The sequence below is a fragment of the Sinocyclocheilus rhinocerous genome, unplaced genomic scaffold (genome assembly GCF_001515625.1).
Source record: "Sinocyclocheilus rhinocerous isolate Xijiao unplaced genomic scaffold, SAMN03320098_v1.1 scaffold352, whole genome shotgun sequence".
Taxonomy (NCBI): Eukaryota; Metazoa; Chordata; class Actinopteri; order Cypriniformes; family Cyprinidae; genus Sinocyclocheilus; species Sinocyclocheilus rhinocerous.
The window spans coordinates 1675610-1702334 of NW_015642448.1; the positions used below are offsets into that span (position 1 = coordinate 1675610).

The 26725-nt window shown below is 35.2% G+C and overlaps 2 protein-coding genes across 2 annotated transcripts in view; one reads left to right on the forward strand and one right to left on the reverse strand.

Annotated features, from left to right (window-relative positions):
* txnrd2.2 (thioredoxin reductase 2, tandem duplicate 2) overlaps positions 1-22560 on the reverse strand; it is a 29434-nt gene extending 6874 nt beyond the window's left edge. Inside the window, exons 1-14 of the mRNA XM_016572815.1 lie at positions 22233-22560; positions 21952-22020; positions 20762-20818; positions 20523-20667; positions 17547-17621; positions 16654-16732; positions 16488-16550; positions 15436-15506; positions 12160-12179; positions 11153-11244; positions 9586-9760; positions 3347-3483; positions 2247-2342; positions 852-969 (exon numbers count right to left, since the gene is read on the reverse strand). Coding sequence (XP_016428301.1) covers positions 852-969; positions 2247-2342; positions 3347-3483; positions 9586-9760; positions 11153-11244; positions 12160-12179; positions 15436-15506; positions 16488-16550; positions 16654-16732; positions 17547-17621; positions 20523-20667; positions 20762-20818; positions 21952-22020; positions 22233-22314 — 1279 coding nt within the window. The 5' untranslated portion in view covers positions 22315-22560. The remainder of the gene's footprint in view (positions 1-851; positions 970-2246; positions 2343-3346; positions 3484-9585; positions 9761-11152; positions 11245-12159; positions 12180-15435; positions 15507-16487; positions 16551-16653; positions 16733-17546; positions 17622-20522; positions 20668-20761; positions 20819-21951; positions 22021-22232) is intronic.
* Positions 22561-23120: 560 nt separating this feature from the next.
* pebp1 (phosphatidylethanolamine binding protein 1) lies at positions 23121-26023 on the forward strand. Its single transcript, XM_016572816.1, has 4 exons — positions 23121-23330; positions 24694-24803; positions 24955-25055; positions 25430-26023. The coding sequence occupies exons 1-4, from the start codon at positions 23196-23198 to the stop codon at positions 25645-25647; spliced, it is 564 nt and encodes a 187-aa protein (XP_016428302.1). The 5' UTR covers positions 23121-23195; the 3' UTR covers positions 25648-26023.
* The last annotated feature ends 702 nt before the right edge of the window (positions 26024-26725 follow it).

The window sequence follows — 26725 nt, forward strand, 5'->3', positions numbered from 1 at the left end:
ATTTTAGTGAACATAAACATCAGTTTCTTTCAAAAATGTAAAAATGTCTTTGAATAGTAGTGTAACACCTACATCAGAATCAAAGAGAGACCCAAGGTAGTGACTAAGTTGCAAACTTCAGACCATCGAAAAATGAATATGTATAAATTCAACTGTGTTTAAATATTAGACAAAACTACAACTGGTGTTTGTCCATGCAAAAGTCAGCGCCATGATACTGGGCTGTTGAGGATAGTTGCCAGGGTGTTGCTATTTGGTTGCTGAGTGGTTATTAGTTTGTTGCTACAGTATGTTGTTGATAGGGTGGTTTGATTTTGTGTCACAACACAAAAACTATGACGCACCAACAACAACACCGTTTCCTGCATCATCAACCACTTGAGCTCGTCATTTTAGACAAGCACTTGGAAACAAGTGCTGCTACTGTTATGGTTTGTGTCCGTGTTGCTGCTCTAAACATTTTTGGGGTGCTGAAATCATAAATGTTGAACATGCTTAAGAGCGAGCGCTCTGGCGAGCTGACACACGCTGCTCACAGCTGTGAGGGCCAATGGGATGCTGCGCTTTTGATCATCTCTCATCAACCTCTACAAGCATCAGTCAGCCCTCCTGCACTCCTGTCAATCAAACCCGAGGCACACCCCTTTCCGAATGCTTTAGGCTTTGGAGCCATGCAGGTGTGCGAGGGCCCACTATAACATACATGCACATATACAGCAGGATATTCACAAAAGCACTCACATACGCATGGAAGAAAAGTTGACTGCTATTATTAATCTTGTATTGAACATTTATTCATATTGCTGCTGTTGCCATTTTATAACTGAACTTAATGTTGTGTCTAACAACACCCATGGCAAAAATGCTGTATTTTACCTCAATCTGGTCTTTTCCATGTCTCCTTTCAGCCTCTTCTTCAGACAGACCTACACAGCCATACTCTAGTGGAGTGAACACTGTAGTGGCCACCTATACACACACAAACACACACAACCATATAAAACACATACACTATGCAAAAGACTCAAGTAAACTAATCAGCACACAAAACAAAACATAAATTAATTAGAGTGGTGAAGATTCATATAATTATTATTTTTTTATACAAAACAAAACAAGAGAACCACTAGAAAAGTAAATCTCACAAAATGGGACATTTCAAATATATTTTTCATATACATAAATCAAAATAATTTTTGTTGCACTAAGACATTATTTTCATGACAGTATTCTCACAGTTAAGTCTCATTACAGTAATTTTTTTCCAGTTTTTTTGTAATTCCTGTTATCCTCAAAGATTATGATTGCATTATCAAAAAAATACTGTAACAAGAATATTTTCAAATTAAAGCATAAATCATTATTTGTATTTTTTTTAGTAATTGTATTAAATATATTTAATAAAATTTTGAAAAATTTGTAATTATGCACATATAAAAATGTGTAAAATACTAATGTAAATGTTTTATAGAAAGGTAAAATAATTAAGTACAGGTAGTACATCAAATAATACTGTGATTTATAATTTTACCATTTAAATAATATTTAATGGTTGCCTTTTGTGCATTAAAAGATTTCTAGTCATTACAGTAATGTTTTACCGTACTGTACAGTAAATGTTTTAATTGTCCTGAAAATAACAATACAAATAATCTTAAGGGTTAAAAAAATTAGGCCTCACTTTCTTTATGTAAAAGATAATTTCTTATTTGTTCCTTTTGATTTTGAGGTGAAATATAGGTAGGGTGACCATACGGGCGATTTTTACGGGACGCGTCCTTGCCAGGATTTCTATATTGCCTAAAATATCCAAGTTTTGGCTGTTTGCACTGTGCAGATCGATCGTTGTATGACATTCACGAGAGCTAGAGAGCAGATCAGACGGCTCCTTACACTTTTGAATCGCTCTCGAGGTACTTCGGTGTCATTCAATGATCAGTGCGCAGCCACGCTTCAAGTCGAACGAACGAACAAACACGTGCGCTTATTTGCGTCGCTTTGATCGTTCTCTGTAGATCTCACCTTCTCACGCGCCACGATTGGTCGATTATATACAATACCTGCATGTTATTGGTCAAACTACTTTGGATGTTTTAGGCAATATAAAAATCCTGGCCAGGACGTGTCCCATATGAACGGCACATATGGCCACCCTAAATATAGGCGTTGTGTGATTCGCTTAGAAACCAGTAAAGAAACAAAGAGCGAACAAGAATGAAAGCATATACATGTGACGGCAAACTCACGTTGTCATAATTCATGAGCTCAGTGGAATGGCCCACAAGTCTGCGGGCCAGGAGCTTTCCAGCCTTAATGGCTGTCGGGGTCAACTCAGGACGACCCTGAAACAGAGAAGGAGTGGGCACACATACACATCAGTGTTGTTATTGTTAACTAAAACTTAATTACAGGAAAATAGAAATAAAAAATGCAACAAAAAAAAACTACCTAAAACCTAAACAAAAATTTTCATTAAACTATTATAATAAAAGACAATTCAAAATATTAATTAATACTATAATAGTACACTGCATCAATAATACTAAAATAACACTGACACACATGCACGGATACATTCAAAAGCAAATCCAGTCTAAAAGTTCTGGGCAGGTCAGGTAGTGCACAACAATATAACGGAAAAGTTCTATACAATAATTTCCTCTGCATTATGTTTAAACGCTGTGTAGTTAAGTGTAAATCTATGTGCGATTAGCCTGATCAGACATTTCAGAGATTAGTATCATCTCAACATTACACGGCTGTCAGTCACGATGATGATTACAGCGCAGAAGTGGATGGCTGCCAATCAGTGCTGTGAAAAACATGCCTACAGGAACATGCAGCACCATGGGGCGAATTCTCATTCACTGACTAATGGCATCAGCAACCAGTCTGATAACTTCTGTACATCCTGCTGTCCAAGAAACCGCCTCGGGTGTTTGGCTCATAGTGTGTGTGTGTGTGTGGACACCGCCCAGGCAGCTGTATAGTAAATGCATTTCTTGGCAGTAACCAGGTGCGGCTCAACATCTTGTTTTCTTTCATTAAAAAATGAGAAGCGATGCACTTTGAAAGGGGCGTAAAGAGTAAAAGGCGCTTCTTCTGACTAGTTTTGTGGTGGTGTGTGTGTGTGCCAATAATCACACAGCTGCTGCAGATGACGGGCAGCTGCGATATTTGATCCCGGCAGCCAGTTGTGTCTTGAGATGTTACAGGGCAACGACCTTCCAGAAGAGCGACTGAACTGACAGACAAGAATATGCTGTTGCTTTCAAGTTGTGCCTTCTCAGTTGAGTTCGACTACCATGTTAGTGAGTTTTTGATGGCATTCATCCATAACACCTACCTCAGCGATGTCTCCGATAGCAAAAATGTTCGGCACGGATGTGGCTTCGTCAGCAGCTACGATTATCTTCCCTGTTTCTATGTTGATCTCCACACCAACCTTGTCCAAATTGAGGGTCTTGGTTTCAGATGCTCTGCCTAAGGTCAAAGAGAAGAGAGGTAGTGACAGGTAGAGCGACATATCGGACAGCTTTTGGAGGCTTGACGTTGGAGTTAACCGCTCGGCCTGCTGGGAGAATTTAGAGGTGGCTTTACGCTCAGATTAAAGGGTAAAATCTTATCCAGTGATTAGAAAAGAAAACACAAGCACAGCTGGGGTAGAAGGTTTCTGTGTGGTGGTCTGACAGAGAGCGTAATGAGGAGACCTGGATGCATATCCCATCAGCCACCTGGGGCCTGCAGTGTAATTTCTGTCACTTCCTATCCGAGGGCTGAGAGAGGCTGTCGACACTTGTCCATCTACATCCCCCTTCCCCCATTTACGACGTCTTAAGACACGCACACACACAAGACTCATGTCCCAATGCCTTCATAGGTATCACAATAAACAATGTTTGCAGCAGAAGCCAGAGGTACCAATGTAGATGCTATCAGCCAGCAAGAACAACAAACCTTAAGCCCCTTTTCCTGCCTCAAGCTCAGAAACAACTTCCTTCTGCTCCACTACAGTGAGACCTGAGCCACAGATACGACTTGAGTATGTATTCATCGATTACTCCGAGAAAGAGGTAGAGATGCCGAAACGCTATAGAGAGACAATGTGTAAAAACAAATGCACAAAATATCAAACACATTTTTGTTCAGCCTTTCTGATAGACAGGTCTTGAAACTGAAGTTTGAAGCTGCCATTTACTGGCTAAGTAAAATGGTACTTATGACTAATTTGTTGTATACAAAGTACAATGTAAAAACGCAATAAAATTAGATTCAACACATTAAATGAAAGACATCACATAAATTAAAAACACTAAGCTGCATTTTCCAAAAAAAAAATCTGTGTGTGCCAATAATGGCACCAAACAGAACTGCAAAAATTGTTTCCAAACAGGTTTATCCAAATAAATAATGTATATATATATATATATATAGAGAGAGAGAGAGAGAGAGAGAGAGAGAGAGAATTCAGGATTATACAAATAATTTTTAATCACTTTAGAGTAACAATCATGGGCAGTAAACTAAGAACTCTATTATTAATACTATATATAGTAAAAAAAAAAAAGAGGCAGATATTACAGTATCTAATACACACACATATACATATATACATATATACACACACACACACACTAGGGCTGTCAGTTTAACGCCTTAACTTAATTAGTTATGAAAAAATAACGCGATTAAAATATTTTAACGCAGTTAACGCACTGACCCCACCCCCAGACCTGTACGTCATCTTACATTTCATAGTTTAATGTTGACAAATATGATGCAGGGCAACAACTCCATAAATGCAGGTATGCCCTAAATTTCAAGATATGGGGTGGGGGGGGGATGCCCCTGTATGTCTCATATCCTTTTATAAGGGATATCACACGAGCAGGGAGAGCAGTATCACACGAGTGCCGCTTTTATCCTGATTTGCACGAGTGCAAATGTGATTTGATACAACAGTTCAGTAAATAAGAAGTTAATATTGTGTTATATTTTAAACACAATATTATGTGTTTTTGCTCAATTTTGCAGAGAACATATTATCTTTAAAGCCACAGCAGAACTGTTGTGCATCTCCGAGCAGCACAGCGGTGTTTAGTTTCTGAATGAATCTGCGTTTTGAACGAATCGAGTGAATCAATGATTCAAAGGCCCATTAAAGAGAGAGCCGTTTACTGAATTCCTGAATGAATCAGCCGTTTGAATGAATCGACTCATACAGACATTTACCGCCACCTGCTGTTAGTTTTAGTTTCTTCTTTAGAGTATAATTTCAAAAATAATATAAATAAATAAATAAAAAACATTAAAGGGTTAGTTCACCAAAAAGAAAGAAAGAAATAAAAACCATTAAAGGGATAGTTCACCAAAAATAAATAAATAAATTCTGTCATCATTTACTCACCCTCATGTTGTTTCAAACCTGAATGACTTACTTTCTTTGGCATAACATAAAAGAAGATATTTTGAAGACTGTTAGTAACAAAGCTGTTTTGGTTACCAGTAACTTTCATTGCATGAACAAAAAATACTGAGATGTTTCTCAAATTATCTTCTTTTATGTTCCATAGTTTATGTTAGGCCATTGTAGCCTGAACCAATGATTCATGAATCAGCCATTTGAACGAATCATAAAGGCATTTACCGCCACTTGCTGGCAGATTTAGTTTCTTCTTTAGAAGAATTATTAAAATAATAAATAAATAAAAACATTAAAGGGATAGTTCACCATAAATAAATAAATAAATTCTGTCATCATTTACTCACCCTCATGTTGTTTCAAACCTGAATGACTTACTTTCTTTGGCATAACATAAAAGAAGATATTTTGAAGACTGTTAGTAACAAAGCTGTTTTGGTTACCAGTAACTTTCATTGCATGAACAAAAAATACTGCAATGTTTCTCAAATCATCTTCTTTTATGTTCCATAGTTTATATATATATATATATATATTTATTTCAGCCATTTCATTTTCAATACATATCTGAATATTTATATATTGGTATGCATAGCTGTCCAGTAGTTTTGTCTTCTAATGTTTTACTAAAACATTTGAAGACAAAACTACTGGCACTGACAGAACTACAAGGTAAAATAAAATGCAGTATTAATTACCCATAATAATGGTGTTGTATGATTTTATGTTGGCAATAAAATAATACTGAATAGATAGAGTTTTACACTTATTTCTATGGCTGTGTTAAAGGATGTTGCTGACACACGTCCACAAACTACAAGCTCTGCCGGTGCAATTTACATGAAAGACATCCTTTGTTTTACACCACATTCCATCAGCAACAAAACCCTCAAGATATCCTTCACGGGCTGTGGAAAAAAAACGTCCTTGACTTTGTGTGGGCAAAGCCAGCCCGATAATAGTGAGAATGCACATTTTATTGGTTAATCTGAAAAAAGGACCTGAAACGATGATTACAGTAAAGCGGGAAAAGTACCAGTATCTGCGTCAAACTGGAGCGGGCAATTCCTGCACTGCACTTCCTGTCTCTTTTTCTGTCTGATTTGGACTCCTGGAACTTCGCTGGGCATTGTGAAGGCTGGACACAACAACACAGGACCACTGATAAGGACTACGCCTGAGAATTCAAACCCACACCTCCTCACTCTCTCTCTCTCACACACACACACACACACACAAACAGCTGACTCTGATAATGCACAAGAACAAAGCCTGGAGTTGTACAAGACAGAAATCTCAAGGCCAACATGTTAATTAGCCACAACAATCTGCCTGGAAGGACTTTAAATGAGCCTTATCGACTCAACAGGCTGGAGAGAAAAATGGATGAAACAATAAGAGAGGATTAAGCTGCCTTCCATTCCAGTCACACATGAAATCAGTGTGAGATCTGTAATTCTCCACAGTGATTTAATTAAATGTTACTGCACAGTAGCAGAAGAACAGCTCCTGGCAAATATAATGCGACTAAAACATATGCCCTTAAATTAATTAAACTGAAAGAATGGCTTAGTCTAGACATAACAGCGAATTAATATTATAAAATGATTACAGTTTCCTCCAAAACACATAGTCCATACGATTACTAACTGCAATAAATGGATTAAAAAAGAATAAACATTAAGGAACTTTAAATTGTATTTTAATTTTCTTTAAAGATGAAATGTGTAATTTCTTTGAAATTAGACAAAACCAAACAAAGCTGTAAAAAATAATGGTTGTTTTCAAACAGGGTTCCTCTACCAGTGGTCAGGCAAAAAGAAGAATGTCCCTCTCCAAGCTCTGTAATGCCAATATATACATAATACATTTTAATGGTGGCAACTAAAAATTGACTAAAAAAATAATAATAATAAAGATAAAAAAATAAAATAAAATAAAACAAATGAATGAATGAATGAATAAAAATAACAGTCCAATGATGATATTGTGGAAATGACATAATCTGGAACCATCAAATGTTAATAAGTAAAACGAGATATTCACAGATAATCTAAAAATGGCAATATATTGACCTACATAGAAGAGTCTAACACTAATTTTAAGATCCAAATATTACACGTCACATTTATTTCTATTTTTTCAGGACAATAACAGCCTGTTAACAATAGTTTTACAGTAGTAACTGCAGTAACTATTACATTTTTACTTAAATTATCATGGTTTTACTTTAGAAATCATTGTAATTTTTTGTAAGGGTATAAAAATAAAGTGAGAATTAATCAAAATACATCAGATGGACACAATTGTGAACCAATCGGAAAGCCTATTTATGTTAAGTATATTACTTCCCTTCTTCAATCCTCATAAAAGCGGTAAACCTACAGTACAGCATGGAGGAAATGTTCTCTTTCCTGGCGTTTAGCGCAGCCACCTGCAGAAGGGTGCAGTCCAGAGGAAGGATGGAGGTGCGGAAGGGTGGAAGAGCTCCGCTGGGGGTAAAAGACAAGAGGAGGGATGGGGCTGCTCTATGAGTTGTCATGAGGGAGATAAAAAAAATGCAAATTTTTATGCTTTCACTGTGAGAAAGAGAGCAGGACGGAGAAACAGACAGACCACAGCAGGGAAACGCAGCATCCTCTCAGGGGTCTGATAGAGGATATCAGCCTCTCAAAGCTCTTTCCACTATGACAACAGCCAATACTAACACTATTTGACTATAAAACAAATTTGCTTGGCAGCCATGAACCACCTACAGTTAGGCTAATGAAGACACAGTAGTAAATCTGATAGTACTTGATGGTAGAACTGTTCACATTTGTACATTATTGCAATTAATAAATGTAATATTTATTGAACATTGCATGGGTAAACCAGAGACGTAGTTATTCAGTCCAGTATCACCTGTACTGGCCATGTGTCAACCTTGTTTTTTAAGATATCAGTTGACCACTACATTTTACGCACTAGGTTTTTATGCACTCAAGTTCATACCTTAATATGACTAAATACACATATCTGTGGTAAAAGTCAAAACGCACTGTCAGGACTGCAAACCTGAGAGCACTATAATCCCTAGACTGCAAACAAGTCTGGACCGAAATCTCAGGAACAAAAAGGCCTGAGAAAACCACTTAACTCATCAAACACCCAAAGCCAATGCTGCCATGCATTGCAATAGGAGTCAATACAGATAACTAAATCTCTCTCTCCATGTTACACACACATCCAGACAGGAAGCTGAATTCTCATCCTCACTGTACACACTCAAAGCAGCACCGCTCCACACCCTCTTCTCACACCAGCAATAAATCAACCAGCACCAGCCAGCCGGATATTCCTATATTCCTCTCATTGTCCCTGTAACCGGAATGAGAGAAATCAGACGAGTGAAAGACAGAAACACAGAAAAGAGGATGGCATCTGTGGATAGAGATGCTGAGGGACGAGAAAAGGGAAAAACCGTGGAAGCTCTGGGTGGGTTTCCGTACAGAGAGACACACAACTCTGGCAGGAAAACCCAGAGCGAGAGAACAAAGCAGGGAATGGGGCGACCCCAGGGCCCCTGGTGCATCCTGGTCCTGAAGAGCAGACCTCAGTTCAGTGATTAACTCTTCCCTAGATGATTCCATCCCTCTCTCTTTATTACCCTGTTTTCAGGCTGATAGTCTAGTTTTTGCTGATAAGGCAGCACTGTGGAATAGGACAATATAAGCACAAACAGATATATGTATTTTGAGGATTTATGCTTTTGAAATGCGATGAAAGCATAACTGATCACAGCGGATGACTCAACTGTACAACATGTTTTCCTGCAGCATTAATCTCTGTTAGAGCAGTAAGAGACAAAGTACAGTGAGACAGTCATTAATCGCTAAATAAACCCTGACAGTTTGATCAATGAAACGGAAGTTTTTTTGTTGATTTTTTTTCAAAAGATTTACTTTAATAAAATGACTGGTTGACTGTATTCTGCTTATTACACGGCTCCTTAGAAAATAAATAGATAAATGGATGACATTGATTTGTAACTGAGTGAGGTATTTTATTATGTGAGAAAAAAAGAGACTGTGGAGTGAGTTATGAATTTCTAACCTAGCAACAAAAGTGCCTAATAAATTAAATCACGCTGAATGTGTATTTGAGATGCATTAAGGCCTCACCTACAGCCCAAAGTACTGAGTTGAAGGTGTCTTGATGTTCCTCTTTAGTGTTTAGATTCATCCATGTGACGCGAAGAATCCCAGATGGGAGCTTTTCTATGCTTTTTGGTGTACACTTCCAGGAGAACTTGGTGCCATAGGCCTCCATGTAGTCTGTGACTAAACCAGACATTTGCTGAGAGACAAGCAGAAAAAATAAAACATTAACTATCTCTATTCTTTAGAGTCATGCAAGCTAAATAGTTTCAGAAAAATTATTTTAGATCTTAATCTCAGAGACATCATTCTCTGTAAATGCTGGACACAAACAAAACTGTCATTTGCCTTCAAATCAATAAACAAGAGGAAATAACAAATAATACATTTTTAAACATCTCACAATAAAAATCACTAAAAGCTACTTTTTAGTAACTAACATAACTAAAAATATAAAAGAAAATACTTTAAAGCATCATATGGACACATCAAATAAGAACCCTATAACCCCTAATAATAATAGATATTTCTCCAAATATATAATAATATGCATAACATTTTACGGAAGTTCTAAGCGGCCATGCAATATATTTTTTTTACTTCTCGTTATAACGACTTAATTTTCTTGTGATATCGACATAAGGAGTTGTTTTCTCGTTATAACGACTTAATTTTCTCGTGATCTCGACATAACGAGTTGTTTTCTCATTATAACGACTTAATTTTCTCGTGATCTCGACATAGATAAATGGCATTGATTTGTAACTGAGTGAGGTATTTTATTATGTGAGAAAAAAAGAGACTGTGGAGTGAGTTATGAATTTCTAACCTAGCAACAGTTAGGCCACAGTAATACCATATAAGCAAAAAAAATAAAATAAATAAATAATACTAATAAATTAAAAAAAATATTTTAACTTTTAAATTAAAAGTATATATATATATATATATATACAACGAGAAAACAACTTTCGTTATGTCGAGATAACGAGAAAATTAAGTCGTTATAACGAGAAAACAAGAAGGAAAAAATATATATTGCATGGCCGCTTAGAACTTCCGTAACATTTTAATTGAAGGAGAACAGATTTTATCTACAAGAGTACTGTACAAATAAAATGATGCTTTCAAAATACATTTAAGAGCTTTTCCTTATCATTTGTTTTCTTAAACACAGATTTTACTTCAACGGAGCAATTTGCTCTTTGTTGTCATTCTGTTACTACTTTCAGACCATACTGCGGGTGTAATGCTTAATAACAACATGACAAATCTCCTGTCAGAACACTACAACCATTAATTAAAGATGAATGCTTAAAAAACAGGGTCATAAAACAAGTCTGGCCAGGTCTCTCATCCTGTTTTTGCCATACAGCCTGGCGGTTCTACCAGGGTGAGTCACATTAAAGAATGCCCAAAACCAAAAGCAATGTTATTGAGACCGATAATAACTATTCTTATAAGTATATTTCACAACTCAAATACAAATTAAATCAGGTTAATAAAAAAAGAGGAGAGATTTTTGTTGTTGTCGTTTCTAAATACATCAGAGAGGACATGTTGTCAAGGGACCAAAAGAGAGATGCAGTACCTGATCAAACCCCCGGAGGGCGATACTGCGCACCATCACAGTGGTGTCCAGTCCAATGCCTGTAAGGAAGCCGGCACATTCCAACGCTACATCTTTACACACACACACACACAGTGAAGGAAAACAGTAATGATTTACTAACTTTATAGTAAAATAATTAAACAAATAAAACAGAAAATACAGTCTAACTGAAGCTTTTTATTCTTTTATTGCTAATTTAGTAGGTTTTCAAAATCACAGTCTATGAGGAAAAACTTGAGTGTGTTTACATGCACAATCATACACTAATTATCCTTAATAACCTGACAACATGTAAGAACATGTAAACGCCTTAGTGGGTAAAACTCAGTCAAAAACCATAAGAAAAACCAACATAAAGATTGGTGCTCACTGCACCACGTAAACCTTTAGTTTCCGTGGTGTATTCAGCAGTATTCTGGTAAAGAAAAACAGACTAAAAACAAAATGCACATTCCAACGCTACATCTTTACACACACACACACACAGTGAAGGAAAACAGTAATGATTTACTAACTTTATAGTAAAATAATTAAACAAATAAAACAGAAAATACAGTCTAATATACAGTCTAACTGAAGCTTTTTATTCTTTTATTGCTAATTTATTAGGTTTTCAAAATCACAGTCTATGAGGAAAAACTTGAGTGTGTTTACATGCACAATCATACACTAATTATCCTTAATAACCTGACAACATGTAAGAACATGTAAACGCCTTAGTGGGTAAAACTCAGTCAAAAACCATAAGAAAAACCAACATAAAGATTGGTGCTCACTGCACCACGTAAACCTTTAGTTTCCGTGGTGTATTCAGCAGTATTCTGGTAAAGAAAAACAGACTAAAAACAAAATCTTTTTCATCTTCAGCCGATTTATCAGCAATTGGTTGAACATGTAAATGCACTCCATGATTAATCATTGTGTTTCTTCTAATAGAGTCATCTGTAGACACTCCGCCTTTACAGTAAGTGGGCTTTCAAGGATACAACTGGCACCAACAACCAACCTGAAACACACAGAAAACAGCAATTAATGAGATCACAGATGAGCAACATGAACAATGATGTCACATAACAATGACAAACAAACAAATGCAAAAGAGTCAGTAAATCAGTCACAGGACGTAGGAAACATAATGAAAAAATAAATGATACTAAAATGTTGCACACCACTTTAACACAATAAAACACAATAAAATGACTGTGTGTGTGGTCGACGTCCAACATCAGCTTTAATCCGCCCTGAGATTCATGGTCATGGCGAAGTCTAATTGTTAACACAAGGTCTAATCCTCGAGGATGTTCCTACACGTTACTGCTGAGTGATACCCACTTACGCCAATGCAACATCACACGCATTCGGTGTACAACACTGCTAATGCACATCTGCACTTACTGCTCTTTTGTGAGGCAGCTTATGGAGGGATTAGGAGCAAAATCTCAGACCTCTTTTCTGCTGTTTTATCAACAAAACACCTGAGCTCCTACCTGCCACAGTGCAAAAAGTCTGATGATCAGGAATGACATGGGCTAAAAACCTTCTGTCTGGATTAGTATAAGGGACATTTCAGTTAACATAGAATGACTAATACAGGATACATGAGACCTAAATGCATTGCATTGATTTGCATTTGTATAGGTAACACTTCTTCTCCCTTCACATATAATATATTGACAACATATTGAAATCTATTGAAATTATTTTCATTACTGAAATTAGTCATTTATTATTTAATACATTTCATAATTAATAATACATTTAATAATTTAAAACCTTAAAATGAACATCTTAAAATTTTGAGCCAATTTGCATGTTCACACACATCCTCAATTTTAATTGGTTATATACACTACTGGTCAAATATGTAGAATAAAGAATAACTTGATTTATTCATCATTTTTTTTATGTTTAATTATTTGTTATTTATTATTTATGTTTAATGTTAATAAATATTTGTAATGTGTTTGACAGAGGTCATATATGCTCACCAATGTTGCAACGATTTGATCAAAACCAAAGTAAAAACAGCAAAATTGTGAAATATTATTAGTTAAAAAAATTATTTAAGGAATCAGAATTAATGATTCTGATTCCTTCAGTCTTCAGTGTCACATGATCCTTCATTTTTATGGAGTATTGGCTGCTGAAAATTCAGCTTAACCATCACATGAATAAACAAATAACATCATTTTTAAATAATGAATTAAAGTATATTAAAATAAAAAATAGTCGTTTTAAATTGTAATAATATTTCACAATATTTTGATCAAATAAATGCAGCATTGGTGAGCATAAGAGACTTAAAACTCAATTATTCCAAACGCTTCAATAGTGTATAATAATAATTTAGATATGTTATATAGAAGTATGATGTATAATGTTATATGGCCCCTCACAGATTAAACAAAATTACTTTTTGCAAAAACACATTATATTTGTTCCATTTAATCATAATCCAATCTTAGACTGAGCATAAGAACATAATTATGCATAGCCCAATTCAGATGAATGAAAAAGTGAATGAAAGTATGCAATATCACAATTTTAAATAACTACACATTAAACAAAAATAATTGCATAATTATATGTGACCCTGGACCACAAAACCAGTCTTAAGTTGCTGGGGTATATTTGTAGCAATGGCTAAAAATACATTGTATGGGTCAAAATTATAGATTTTTCTTTTATGCCAAAAATCATTAGGATATTAAGTAAAGATCATGTTCCATGAAGATATTTTGTAAATTTCCTACTGTAAATATATTAAAACTTAATTTTTGATTAGTAATATGCATTGCTAAGAACTTCATTTGGACAACTTTAAAGGCGATTTTCTCAGTATTTTGATTTTTTTGCACCCTCAGATTCCAGATATTCGAATAGTTGTATCTCGGCCAAATATTGTCCTATCCTAACAAACCATACATCAATGGAAAGCTTATTTATTCAGCTTTCAGATGATGTATAAATCTCAATTTCGAAAAATTGACCCTTATGACTGGTTTTGTGGTCCAGGGTCACACATATCATAATCATATTATGATCCAGATATAATGTCACATCACCATGTCTCTGCTGATTCTCACCCCAGTTTGAATCCACTGTCATGTTTCCGAATCACATTACCTCTCTCTGCCATAAATTTCTTTTCACTCAATATGTAAAATAGGAGAAAAAAAAAAATCTGGTCATATTTTAACATGTCCTTAAATAACTGCAGCCATTTACTGTTAGGCCTAGCATAACATTCTCTTTGGTCAAAGTCCTACTAGCTTCTATATTCATGCATTAACAGCAGGAGGGAGAGTTCATCCTGGGGAGTGTGTGGGAACTGTGGATACTGTAGACTCAGTCAACCTTGGGCAGCACTTCTATAATAACCCCGACCATGATAAGATCAGCAAGTTCATGCTGTGCCTTCCCTAACGTCTGCCCAGACTGAGCCTCCTTTCATTTCAGCAGAGCAGAGAGAGATAACAGGACAGAGGACTATTTACTGCATGAGCATCTGTGGGTCCCGAGGCCTATTGGACACCTGAACCACAGGCAAAATAGTCACCTGGTTCCTTCAAAACAAGTTCTTTTCAACATTGACGTTTATGTAATGAGCCCAAGGGTTGATATCAAACTGAATGCATCATTTGGTAGTCTTGAGAATCCAAAGCATACAGTATGTCATCAGTCCTGACAGATGCTCTGCTGTTTTGGTGGAAACGACTGCACGAGTCAATGTAAAAGCTTTTCCTTCGCCCTCTCGGGCATGCGTGCCAATAGTCTTGCTCATGCCCGTCAGTCACCAAGGTCTTGCCACTTCCACAGGATGAGCACTGTTACTGGCAACAGTCTGAAATCACACCTGTACAGCTGACAGCTCAACAGCAAAACAACATCAGCTGTCTGAGAGGATGTGGCCATGACAGTAACTAGCGTGACTCGAGTTGAGGGTAAGGAACTGAAAATACGAGTTTAAGCAGAAGTTCATCTCTAAATAAAGTCTGTATTTTGCTCAGTGCATTCTGGAAAAGAATGTGTAATATAATAATAATGAACTTGCATACAAATGCAGCTGGCTAAACGTGACAAGCATAATTAGAAGTATGAGCAAAGCAACAGGTAAAGCAAATTTCTTGACCTCTCACGACTGGAAGATGACGCTGAATCACTCAATAAAGTGCTGCCTTCCTTTAATCAGACTTAATGGGTGAATATGTTTTCTCACATGTTTGCTCTGCGGTCTGGTCCACAATATAAAAGTCACTTACGTTTTTTTGGGAGACTCTTTGAGCCAGAAGACATCATCACTTGTGATCCCGAACTCCATGGCTCCTGGGACCTGAAGGATGAACCATACAGATCGGTCATTTTAAAGATGAAATATTCAGCACAAGCAGCAATCAATTTAATAGTAATCATTTTTTAAAAATATAATATTAAAAGCTATAGAAACATTAAAATCTAAATAAAACCATTAATACTATCAATACTAATACTAAATGTACAATTCCATGTATATAAATATTGATATTATATTAACATTACTTAAAATTCAAAAATAACAATTACTGTTGTAAATAATACCAACAATGATCAAATAAAATTCTTCCAATATTCCTCAATAACATTATCCAATTTAACATATGTTTAACTATATATGTATAGTAAGTAATGTTACATTAAATAAACATTTTGATTTGTTCAATTTGATTAATTTAATATGAATGTAAAATAATCTCTCAATTATTATTTTTCATGAAAACACTGCAAAACATGAATTGCCCTGAGACATCACTTTCTTTAAATTGATAATTTCTTGCCTATTTATTTACTTTTTTTAAAAATAAAACTCAAAAATAACAATTACTGTTTATAATAATACTAATAATGAAAAAATAAAATGCTCCCAATATTAAAAAATATATATTATTGTAAAAAAAAAAATATATATATATATATTATTTTTTATGAAAACAATGTCACAATACAAAACAGTAATTGCTCCAAGAAGAAGCATCTATTTCTTTAACTGTACAATATTTTGCCTATTTACCCCAAACCGAGGAAAATAAATATGTTTGTTCCACTCTTTACTGGTCTCTTGATCATTTCGAATATGGTTATCTTTTACCAGTATCTCAATGGAAGCAAAGACAAATAGCAGGCTTTCAAGTCTGAGGAAGAATAATATCAATTGTCTCATATTTGGAAAGTTAGACAAGAGGAAGTTATCTCTGCTGCTCGCTTATCAACAGAACAAGGTCACATAGTGGAAAGACAACACCCACACATGCCCGCCTGCACTGGCAAGCACACTTACATGTGTAGGGTACTTCGGCCGTCCACCAGTAGCTAACACAATGTTTTTGGCGGTCACTGTCATCTGTGAATACAAAGAATACAAAGGTAAACAAGAACATGGCACATCAGATTGCTGGTTAAATAATATTTCAGAGAATTAAGTGGTTTTAAACTCAAAATCATACCTCTTTCCCTTTGGCATTTACAGCTCTGATAGTGTGTTTATCCACCAGATTGCCCTTCATATTCAAATATTTCACCTTCCTGTAACATCGGACAGAGAGATTGTTATATCACATTAAAATACCAACACATGAACCGAAGTTGTCTACTGGCATCATAATTCTCCATGTCAACCTATGGCGATAACAGCAATAACAAAATGTGATCATTAACAATTTTGCTGTTCAAACACAACCTGACACTTCTGCTGTAATGTGGAGACATATACTTTGTGCATTCTGGGAAATGACATCACCACACCTGTTTGCCTCAGAGCCATACAGCAAGACGGCTGAAATTTAGTACAATTTATCATGATGGCACATTCTCTATGTTCATATAGCCTCAGACTGTAATTACCTGATGAAATGGTGAAAGAGATGGACAGCTAATGAGATCTACTGGGGAACAAAGACTCTGCTCTAAAACATCTGCATATTTCTTCCCAAATCATTCATAATTATTTTCAGTAATTAGCTAATACACCATATTTACTCTGAAAGAAGCACTGTACACCTACTACAGGCCCTTCTGGAATACACTGGTGCTGAATGTCATAGTCAACGGTACAATGGTGATAAAGTGTTTTTTGAACCCTCAACCTGTAGTTCAACAACCAAGATTCTGACACATTAGTCTAACGACATAATTTACTTTTTCCAACAGCCACAGTCAGCATCACATTATATGGATCATTTTAAAAAGGTTGCTTGGATCTGCACAGAAATAGTTATCATTAACTCCAAAAGAATAAACCGTTACATTGCTCTCGATCGACAAATGGTCTCTATATAAAATCTATAAACAATACTGAAAAAAGTACATACAGGTGATGTTATTTTAATAGTAATCTTACTTGTCTTGTAGTTGAACTCTGTGACCCCAGTTTAGAGACTTCACATGGTTCTGGACAGCCTCAGCCATTGTTGACCTGAAACATATTTCACAAAACTACAGTTCTACTGGAACTTACCTGGTCACAATAATGCAAATCCCTACAGACACCTCACATGCATTTGAGATTTAATATTTTGCTACATTGAAATAGGTAGACATACATGCACATGATTTTTTTCATACTAATGCCTTTTGGTAAAAATAAATAAACATCTCAACAAGATGTAGTTTCAAACAAACCTCTTATTATAACAATAAAATATGAATGTGAGAGTAAACAATTAAAGAGGCTATTACTGTATATGTACATGGAGGTGTAGGGTTTTTATATTATGTGTGTGTACACACAGACACACTTCCTTTTCAAGTTTGAGGGGAAACAGGAGGTCAAACACCCACTGAAAGTGCTATATTATCCATTTACAAAAAGACATTAGTTTAATATTTTCAGGGAGAACGCCAAATATAGCTCAGCAATGGTATTGCAAATGTATGGAAAGTTGTATTTAAGGCCAGCTTTTGTAAAAAAAAAAAAAAAAAAAAAACCTGTAAACCCCTAACCTCTTAATCAGACCTGGAGTGCCCTCTAGTGCAAAGACTGTTGTTCTTTTGCATTTGAGCAGTCGGACATCTGTTTTTTTTTTTACCACAAGGTGGTGCTGTGCCTCATAAAGCGCTTGTGAAAGTAGTATTTGAAACAAAACCTACCTCACCACTCAATATTAAATGAATATTATTACATGCTCTGATCAGGATGAAGCTACACTAATAATTACCGCAATAAAGCTGCTCTGTCTATAAGCAATGCCACGCGTTTCTGATATAGATTCATGAAACTCACCAGTCATGTGACAGGGATTCTGGGATTTGCCAGCCATACTTCCTAGCATCTTTGACAGCAGTGCCAAGCAGTGCCGCCTGATGCATAAGCTTCTTTGGAATACAGCCGACATTCACACACGTGCCACCAAGACCCCACTTCGTGCCTAAAGGCAGCAAGAGCTGATTAGTTGTTTTCGAAATAAACACATTTCCAACAAAAAGATAGATGATGACAACTATAAATGGGTGGGTATGTACCTTTTAGTGAAGGTTCGACATAGTCCAAGACAGCAACTCTCTGCCCTAATTGGGCAGCTGTAAGCAAAATAAATTGTCAAGCATCAAAAACACTAAATTACATCTTAGCTTAGATCAATTAAGGAGATGCATTGAAAGTTCAAAAATCACTTTTATCAGCATTGTACCATTGGAATATGACATTCAGAACCAATGTATTCCAGAAGGGCCTGTAGTAGGATTACTTTTTGATTACTTTTGGCCTAACTAGTTTATCACATTGATTTAAATAGGATAATCTTGTACCATATTTATATAAAAATGCAAAGAAAAAAAAAATATTACATTTCTTTTCCAAAGGTTTCCCAAACTGGGGCTCGTGAAGGAACTGCAGGGGGTTCACGAGTTTAATGTAAAGCTAATTATTAAATCATAAAAATGAAAAAAAAATTTAATAAATCATTATAAAATAACAACAATCAAAATAAAACACTTACTAAAAAAATAAAAAAAAATTGTTCACCTGCATGTCATGTGACCATTAACCATCACAGAACTGTGAACATGCAAATGTGTTACTTAATTATTAACTTATTACCTTCAAATCTCAGGGGGGACTTCAAATAAATATATTAAAAATAGATCCGGCTGACAAAAAAAAAAGTTTGGGTATCCCTGCATTACATGTAAATAATAAATAATGTGAATTTGCGCATTTGAATGTGTTTGAAAGACAAAAGCCTTCCAAAGACACAGTAAAACATGGTTAAATAACCTACTGAGTGATAATTCAAATAAAAAATAATGTTCATCAGTAGTTGATGCAATGTTGAAATGCTGAGAAAACACTAATTAAAATTAAAATGATTTTTGTAAATCAAATGCTGTGTGGCCTCTCAATTGTCTGTGTAATTACAGCCACCTGACCAGTGATTGATCTCTGTGTGAATGTCTACAAAACTGGAAGACTTTCTGAATGTATATAAGTGGTACTCTATTTTAGAAAGTAACATTTAAAAGATGAAAAAGAGGAATTAGGGAGAATCAATAAATTATGAATAATTTATTGATATTGTGTGAATAATATGTAATAAATAAAAAAGTAACTGTAGTCTGATTACGAGTATTTTAAAATGTAATTTATTTTTGGAATCTGATTATGTAATCCAGATTACATGTAATCCGTTACTACCCAACAGTGGATGACACCTACCTTCTTTTGAACATGCCAACCCTCCAGAGCCTCCACCAATGACCACGAGGTCATAATCAAATTTACCTGCTGGAATCAGAATGAAATTTCAAGGTCATTTAACGACAGAGACTTTAATAGTTTGCGTTGTGATATTAATTTAAAAAAAAAAACTATAATACGGTACAAGCAAACTGAACAGTGAATTTGCTGAAGGTAAAAAAAAATGTACCAAATAATGAAATGCATAGCATATAAAACATAAATAAGATTTCACAGTTCACAGTTTTCAATAATGAAATATTCAGAGCTTTTCATAAATAATTTTATCCTGCAGACTTGTACATCTCGTTCAGGAGTATTTCTGTAAAAAAAAAAAAAAAAAAAACCTGTAAACCCCTAACCTCTTAATCAGACCTGGAGTGCCCTCTAGTGCAAAGACTGTTGTTCTTTTGCATTTGAGCAGTCGGACATCTGTTTTTTTTTTTACCACAAGGTGGTGCTGTGCCTCATAAAGCGCTTGTGAAAGTAGTATTTGAAACAAAACCTACCTCACCACTCAATATTAAATGAATATTATTACATGCTCTGATCAGGATGAAGCTACACTAATAATTACCGCAATAAAGCTGCTCTGTCTATAAGCAATGCCACGCGTTTCTGATATAGATTCATGAAACTCACCAGTCATGTGACAGGGATTCTGGGATTTGCCAGCCATACTTCCTAGCATCTTTGACAGCAGTGCCAAGCAGTGCCGCCTGATGCATAAGCTTCTTTGGAATACAGCCGACATTCACACACGTGCCACCAAGACCCCACTTCGTGCCTAAAGGCAGCAAGAGCTGATTAGTTGTTTTCGAAATAAACACATTTCCAACAAAAAGATAGATGATGACAACTATAAATGGGTGGGTATGTACCTTTTAGTGAAGGTTCGACATAGTCCAAGACAGCAACTCTCTGCCCTAATTGGGCAGCTGTAAGCAAAATAAATTGTCAAGCATCAAAAACACTAAATGACATCTTAGCTTAGATCAATTAAGGAGATGCATTGAAAGTTCAAAAATCACTTTATCAGCATTGTACCGTTGAATATGACATTCAGAACCAATGTATTCCAGAAGGGCATGTAGTAGGATTACTTTTTGATTACTTTTGGCCTAACTAGTTTATCACATTGATTTAAATAGGATAATCTTGTACCATATTTATATAAAAATGCAAAGAAAAAAAAAATATTACATTTCTTTTCCAAAGGTTTCCCAAACTGGGGCTCGTGAAGGAACTGCAGGGGGTTCACGAGTTTAATGTAAAGCTAATTATTAAATCATAAAAATGAAAAAAAAATTGAATAAATCATTATAAAATAACAACAATCAAAATAAAACACTTACTAAAAAAATTAAAAAAAATTGTTCACCTGCATGTCATGTGACCATTAACCATCACAGAACTGTGAACATGCAAATGTGTTACTTAATTATTAACTTATTACCTTCAAATCTCAGGGGGGACTTCAAATAAATATATTAAAAATAGATCCGGCTGACAAAAAAAAAAGTTTGGGTATCCCTGCATTACATGTAAATAATAAATAATGTGAATTTGCGCATTTGAATGTGTTTGAAAGACAAAAGCCTTCCAAAGACACAGTAAAACATGGTTAAATAACCTACTGAGTGATAATTCAAATAAAAAATAATGTTCATCAGTAGTTGATGCAATGTTGAAATGCTGAGAAAACACTAATTAAAATTAAAATGATTTTTGTAAATCAAATGCTGTGTGGCCTCTCAATTGTCTGTGTAATTACAGCCACCTGACCAGTGATTGATCTCTGTGTGAATGTCTACAAAACTGGAAGACTTTCTGAATGTATATAAGTGGTACTCTATTTTAGAAAGTAACATTTAAAAGATGAAAAAGAGGAATTAGGGAGAATCAATAAATTATGAATAATTTATTGATATTGTGTGAATAATATGTAATAAATAAAAAAGTAACTGTAGTCTGATTACGAGTATTTTAAAATGTAATTTATTTTTGGAATCTGATTATGTAATCCAGATTACATGTAATCCGTTACTACCCAACAGTGGATGACACCTACCTTCTTTTGAACATGCCAACCCTCCAGAGCCTCCACCAATGACCACGAGGTCATAATCAAATTTACCTGCTGGAATCAGAATGAAATTTCAAGGTCATTTAACGACAGAGACTTTAATAGTTTGCGTTGTGATATTAATTTAAAAAAAAAAACTATAATACGGTACAAGCAAACTGAACAGTGAATTTGCTGAAGGTAAATTGCGGATATTGACATATTAAGCAAAAGATGTGGTCAAAATATTTTTACGACAATATGTTTTATTATTAAATAGGCATTACCTGAAAAGTTTCTTGTAGATATTAAAGTCCTAAACCAGCAGAGAGATTTTATCCCCTGCCTTCCCCTGCTGAAGGCAGCCATACTGTCAGCAGGCAAGACCCCTGTCGTTATAGGTGCCTTAAAAGATGCCTGGGTGAATTTTTACCATTGTTATTATTATTATTTATTTTATTTTAATTTTACGTTATGAAATTGTGTCTGGTAAGCTCGAGTCTAAGTTTAACAACTGGTTTAATGGGTTTTAGACTACAAATACGAGTTTAAAAAACGAGGAGTTCTTTAGAAAAGCGTTGAACTTGATCCCGTCCAGCTTACTGTACGTCCAGTGTCGTCTGATTCATTTGAGTCGGAACTTTTCAACGAATCAAATGTTTACGAATCGTACTGAATCAGTTTGATCAAAACGCATTCGAACGTTTTTTAAACATGAATAATAATAATAATAATAATAATAATAATATCATCATCAATAGAATGATGTAAATGAATATTTACTTCTAAATGCAATTTTAAAATGCTAATTATATTTAGATGACCTTTTATAACGCGAAGGCTTATTAAATATTCGTGAGCTCCAAAGAATTTCCAAATAATTTATTTAAATAATTTGTTTATTTAAGTAATTTGTCTTCTTGTATATTTTTACGTTTGCGCTTTTCCCTTTGTTCCCCTTGGTTGTTGTTTTATGCGTAGTAACTAGTGTTACAAAACAAAGTTCATTAAAGTGTTCGAAAGAACCGATTCGTGGAAATGAGTCGAACTTTCAGAATAGGAGGCGGGCCAAAGAATACCGACAGACCGTCAGACCAATCGAAATTAACAACTTGGTCAGCTGCGGCAATTTGATTGGCTATGCCGGTGACCACACAGTTCAAGGAACAATCACAATAAAACAACTGTAGGGGGAGACAGAAGCTCTACTTTTCTGCTGCGTTGATATCTCGCAAGATCACTGAGTCACCATGCCTGTGGATATTAATGAATGGACAGGTTCTCTAGCGCTTACAGAGGTGGAGGAACAGCCAGCCAAGCCTCTAACGGTCAAATATGGCTCTTTGGAAATTGACTCGCTGGGGAAAGTGTTCACTCCTACTCAGGTCAGAGTCCAGTGCACGCGCATGCAGGAATTTAGGCCAGTGCCTGTAACGTTAGCTAACAACGGTTCTGCATCACGTCTGACTTGCTGATTGATATGCGTTTGCATAACCCTTTTTAATTACGTTTGCCAGAATTAGTGGAAATTAACGTTTTCTTTGCATTTACTAAAGAGGGTTAAAAATGAATGCATTTTGTCTGTTTATGTAATGGACACAAGGTTCGCACTCAGCCAAACTCGCATCTCTCTAGAAATTCCACGATCACGTGATGTGGACACTGCATTACCTCGTGCAAAAATTGTGAGCTACAAATTATTGGGCCACCGCCTTAATTAGAATAGAGACCTGCATAGCAGTACGGAAATTAGGCCAAATGAATACAAGTGTTCTCAACTGATAAATGAATAAAATTACAAGCCATTATGTATTATAAATATAGATACAATTCCAAAATTGTTTGCTAGAACAGTTTTGCTCATAACCTAAGTAGGGATATAGTACTTATAAGAATAAATGCTATTGTCTAAAGCAACTGTTAGCTGTTGTGCTAGTAATAATAATAATTATTATTATATTTGAATTGTATTGCATTTTAATTTATATTATAAATTATATTATAAATACATATACAAATAAATTTGTTTTGGCATGTTAAGAAGTGACATCAGTGTCAAATAGGACATAAATTACCAAAAGTGTTTTAAACAGCATTTTTTTTACTATTATGCATGCAGTTTTTACCCCATATTAATTAAAATACCACGTTTAAAAATAATAATAATAATAATGATATTTAAAAATCATAATGACAGACAGTTTAAGTGCATGTAAAATCGAAAAGGTTATTAAAAATAGTGGGGAACAAAAGGTTTGCCTTGTACACAGTTATAAATGTTCAAAAAGTTATACTAATACAAAAAATATATAAATGAATTCACACTTTATATCTTAAGTTGTTTCATTTTGTAGGTGCAAAATCGGCCCACATCCATTGAGTGGGAGGGATGTGACCCCGAAATACATATACAAATAAATTCGTTTTGGCATGTTAAGAAGTGACATCAGTGTCAAATAGGACATCAATTACCAAAAGTGTTTTAAACAGCATTTTTTTAACTATTATGCATGCAGTTTTTACCCCATATTAATTAAAATACCACGTTTAAAAATAATAATAATAATGATATTTAAAAATCATAATGACAGACAGTTTAAGTGCATGTAAAATCGAAAAGGTTATTAAAAATAGTGGGGAACAAAAGGTTTGCCTTGTACACAGTTATAAATGTTCAAAAAGTTATACTAATACAAAAAATATATAAATGAATTCACACTTTATATCTTAAGTTGTTTCATTTTGTAGGTGCAAAATCGGCCCACATCCATTGAGTGGGAGGGATGTGACCCCGGTAAGCTGTACACATTGGCCATGACCGATCCAGATGCACCCAGCCGAAAAGACCCCAAATTTCGGTATCGTTTTAGATCATTCAGCCATATTCATCATATCAGAACTGAAAGAAAGATGAACACAAACTGCAATAGTAAACAAAGGGATTCTCTAGTGAGTGTGAACATGTTTGAACTGGTTAGAAGGCAAGTTACTTCATCTGTTTTATCTTAGGGAATGGCACCACTTCATTGTCGTCAACATGAAAGGAAATGACATCTCCAGTGGATGTGTCATGTCGGACTATGTTGGTGCAGGACCCCCCAAGGGAACAGGTGAGAGTTTAGACTGACTGGCATAAAATTACGCAATTAAAGGGCTAGTCCACCAAAAAACAAACCTGTATGACTTTGTGCTGTGTAAGACAAAAGATATTTTGAAGATTTTTTTGTAACCAACCTTCCATTGTAAAAACAAAAACAGAATGGAAGTCAATAGGAACTGAAACGGTTTGGTTGCCAGCATGCTTTAAAACATCGTTTGTGTTCTGCAGAAGAATTATACAGGTTTGGAACGACATGACTGAGTAAATGATTACAGAATTTTAATTTTTGTGTAAAATAGTCCTTCAATGTGGCAAAATATGTTGCATCTCATCAGGAAGTTGGTGTATGAGTGGTGAATGACACTTGTGTACGATTCTCTTCAGGTCTCCATCGTTACGTGTGGCTGGTTTATGAGCAACCAGACGGCATCAGCTGCACCGAACGAGTGCTCACCAATCGTTCTGGAGATAATCGTGGAAAATTCAAGATCCAGGGTTTCCGCAAGAAATACGGCCTCGGTGCTCCAATCGCAGGGTCTTGCTTCCAGGCAGAGTGGGACGACTATGTGCCCAAACTTTACGAACAGCTTGCTGGCAAATAAGGAAATAATTGCGAATTTCTGTCGTTGCTGAACAGAGCTCGACTCGGTACGTTTTCACTTCAGCTATTTAAAAAATGAAACTCATAAACTAAAATGTTCTTTGCTTTAAAAGCCTTGTAGGAATGATGCATTTCTTTTGTTCTAGTTGAATTGAAAGAGAACTGATCGAGCAATTTCAGTCTATGCCTTTATGTCACTTCGCTTGGAAGCATTCAGACTGCCTTCAGTTTAAAAAAAACAACAACTTTGCACCTTTGAATAAAATTCAAGGCAAATTTGTGTTGTATTTATGGCTGCACCTTTAATTTCACAAAATTGTCACTGCTATATACTGGAAATTAACACATTGGAATAAAATTCCTGGAAAAGAAAATCAGACTATGGAAAGACACTTGTTTTTTTGTGATGAGCACTTTATTTACAAATATAATTAAAAGCTCTGACAGAATCATGCCTCTTAACCTGAAAACGAATGTAAAGTGCATGCGACAGTAAAGCGTTTTTATTTACTAATTGGACTTTGTAGAAAATACACAGCTGGAGAGGATGCCGAGCATCAAACAGAAACCCGAATCATGAAATGAGAGGCCTTTGAGACAATTTCACCAGTGACTGTAGGAGGGAAAGGGTGGTGAAACATTTATTATATATAGATGTGTGTATATATATATATATAAAAAAAAAAAAATTAAAATTCAGTTAAAATGTAATAGGAAAATAAGTAAAAGTTCTCCATAAAGCCTTCTATACACAAAATACATGTCCCTTCCCCTTCAGCCCTTTGTGCGGGTACCACGAGTTAGGATTCACATATGTATTATTCACATTGTGCACCTCAGTTGAGGTGAATTATGGTATCGTACATATGAATGCAGCGGGTTCTCAAAAAAATTAAATAAAATAAAAATTCATATTCAATTACCATAAGAATCTCAGTCACAGATGCAACTATCAAATATGTACATTGCTTTAATATGCAAACTTTATCAAATTTCGCCAATACTTAAAAGGTATTTTTCATTTTCTCTGGGTGAATAAATGCCAAATAGAGAGTCAAGAGGCAGGAGGCTGCAAAAAA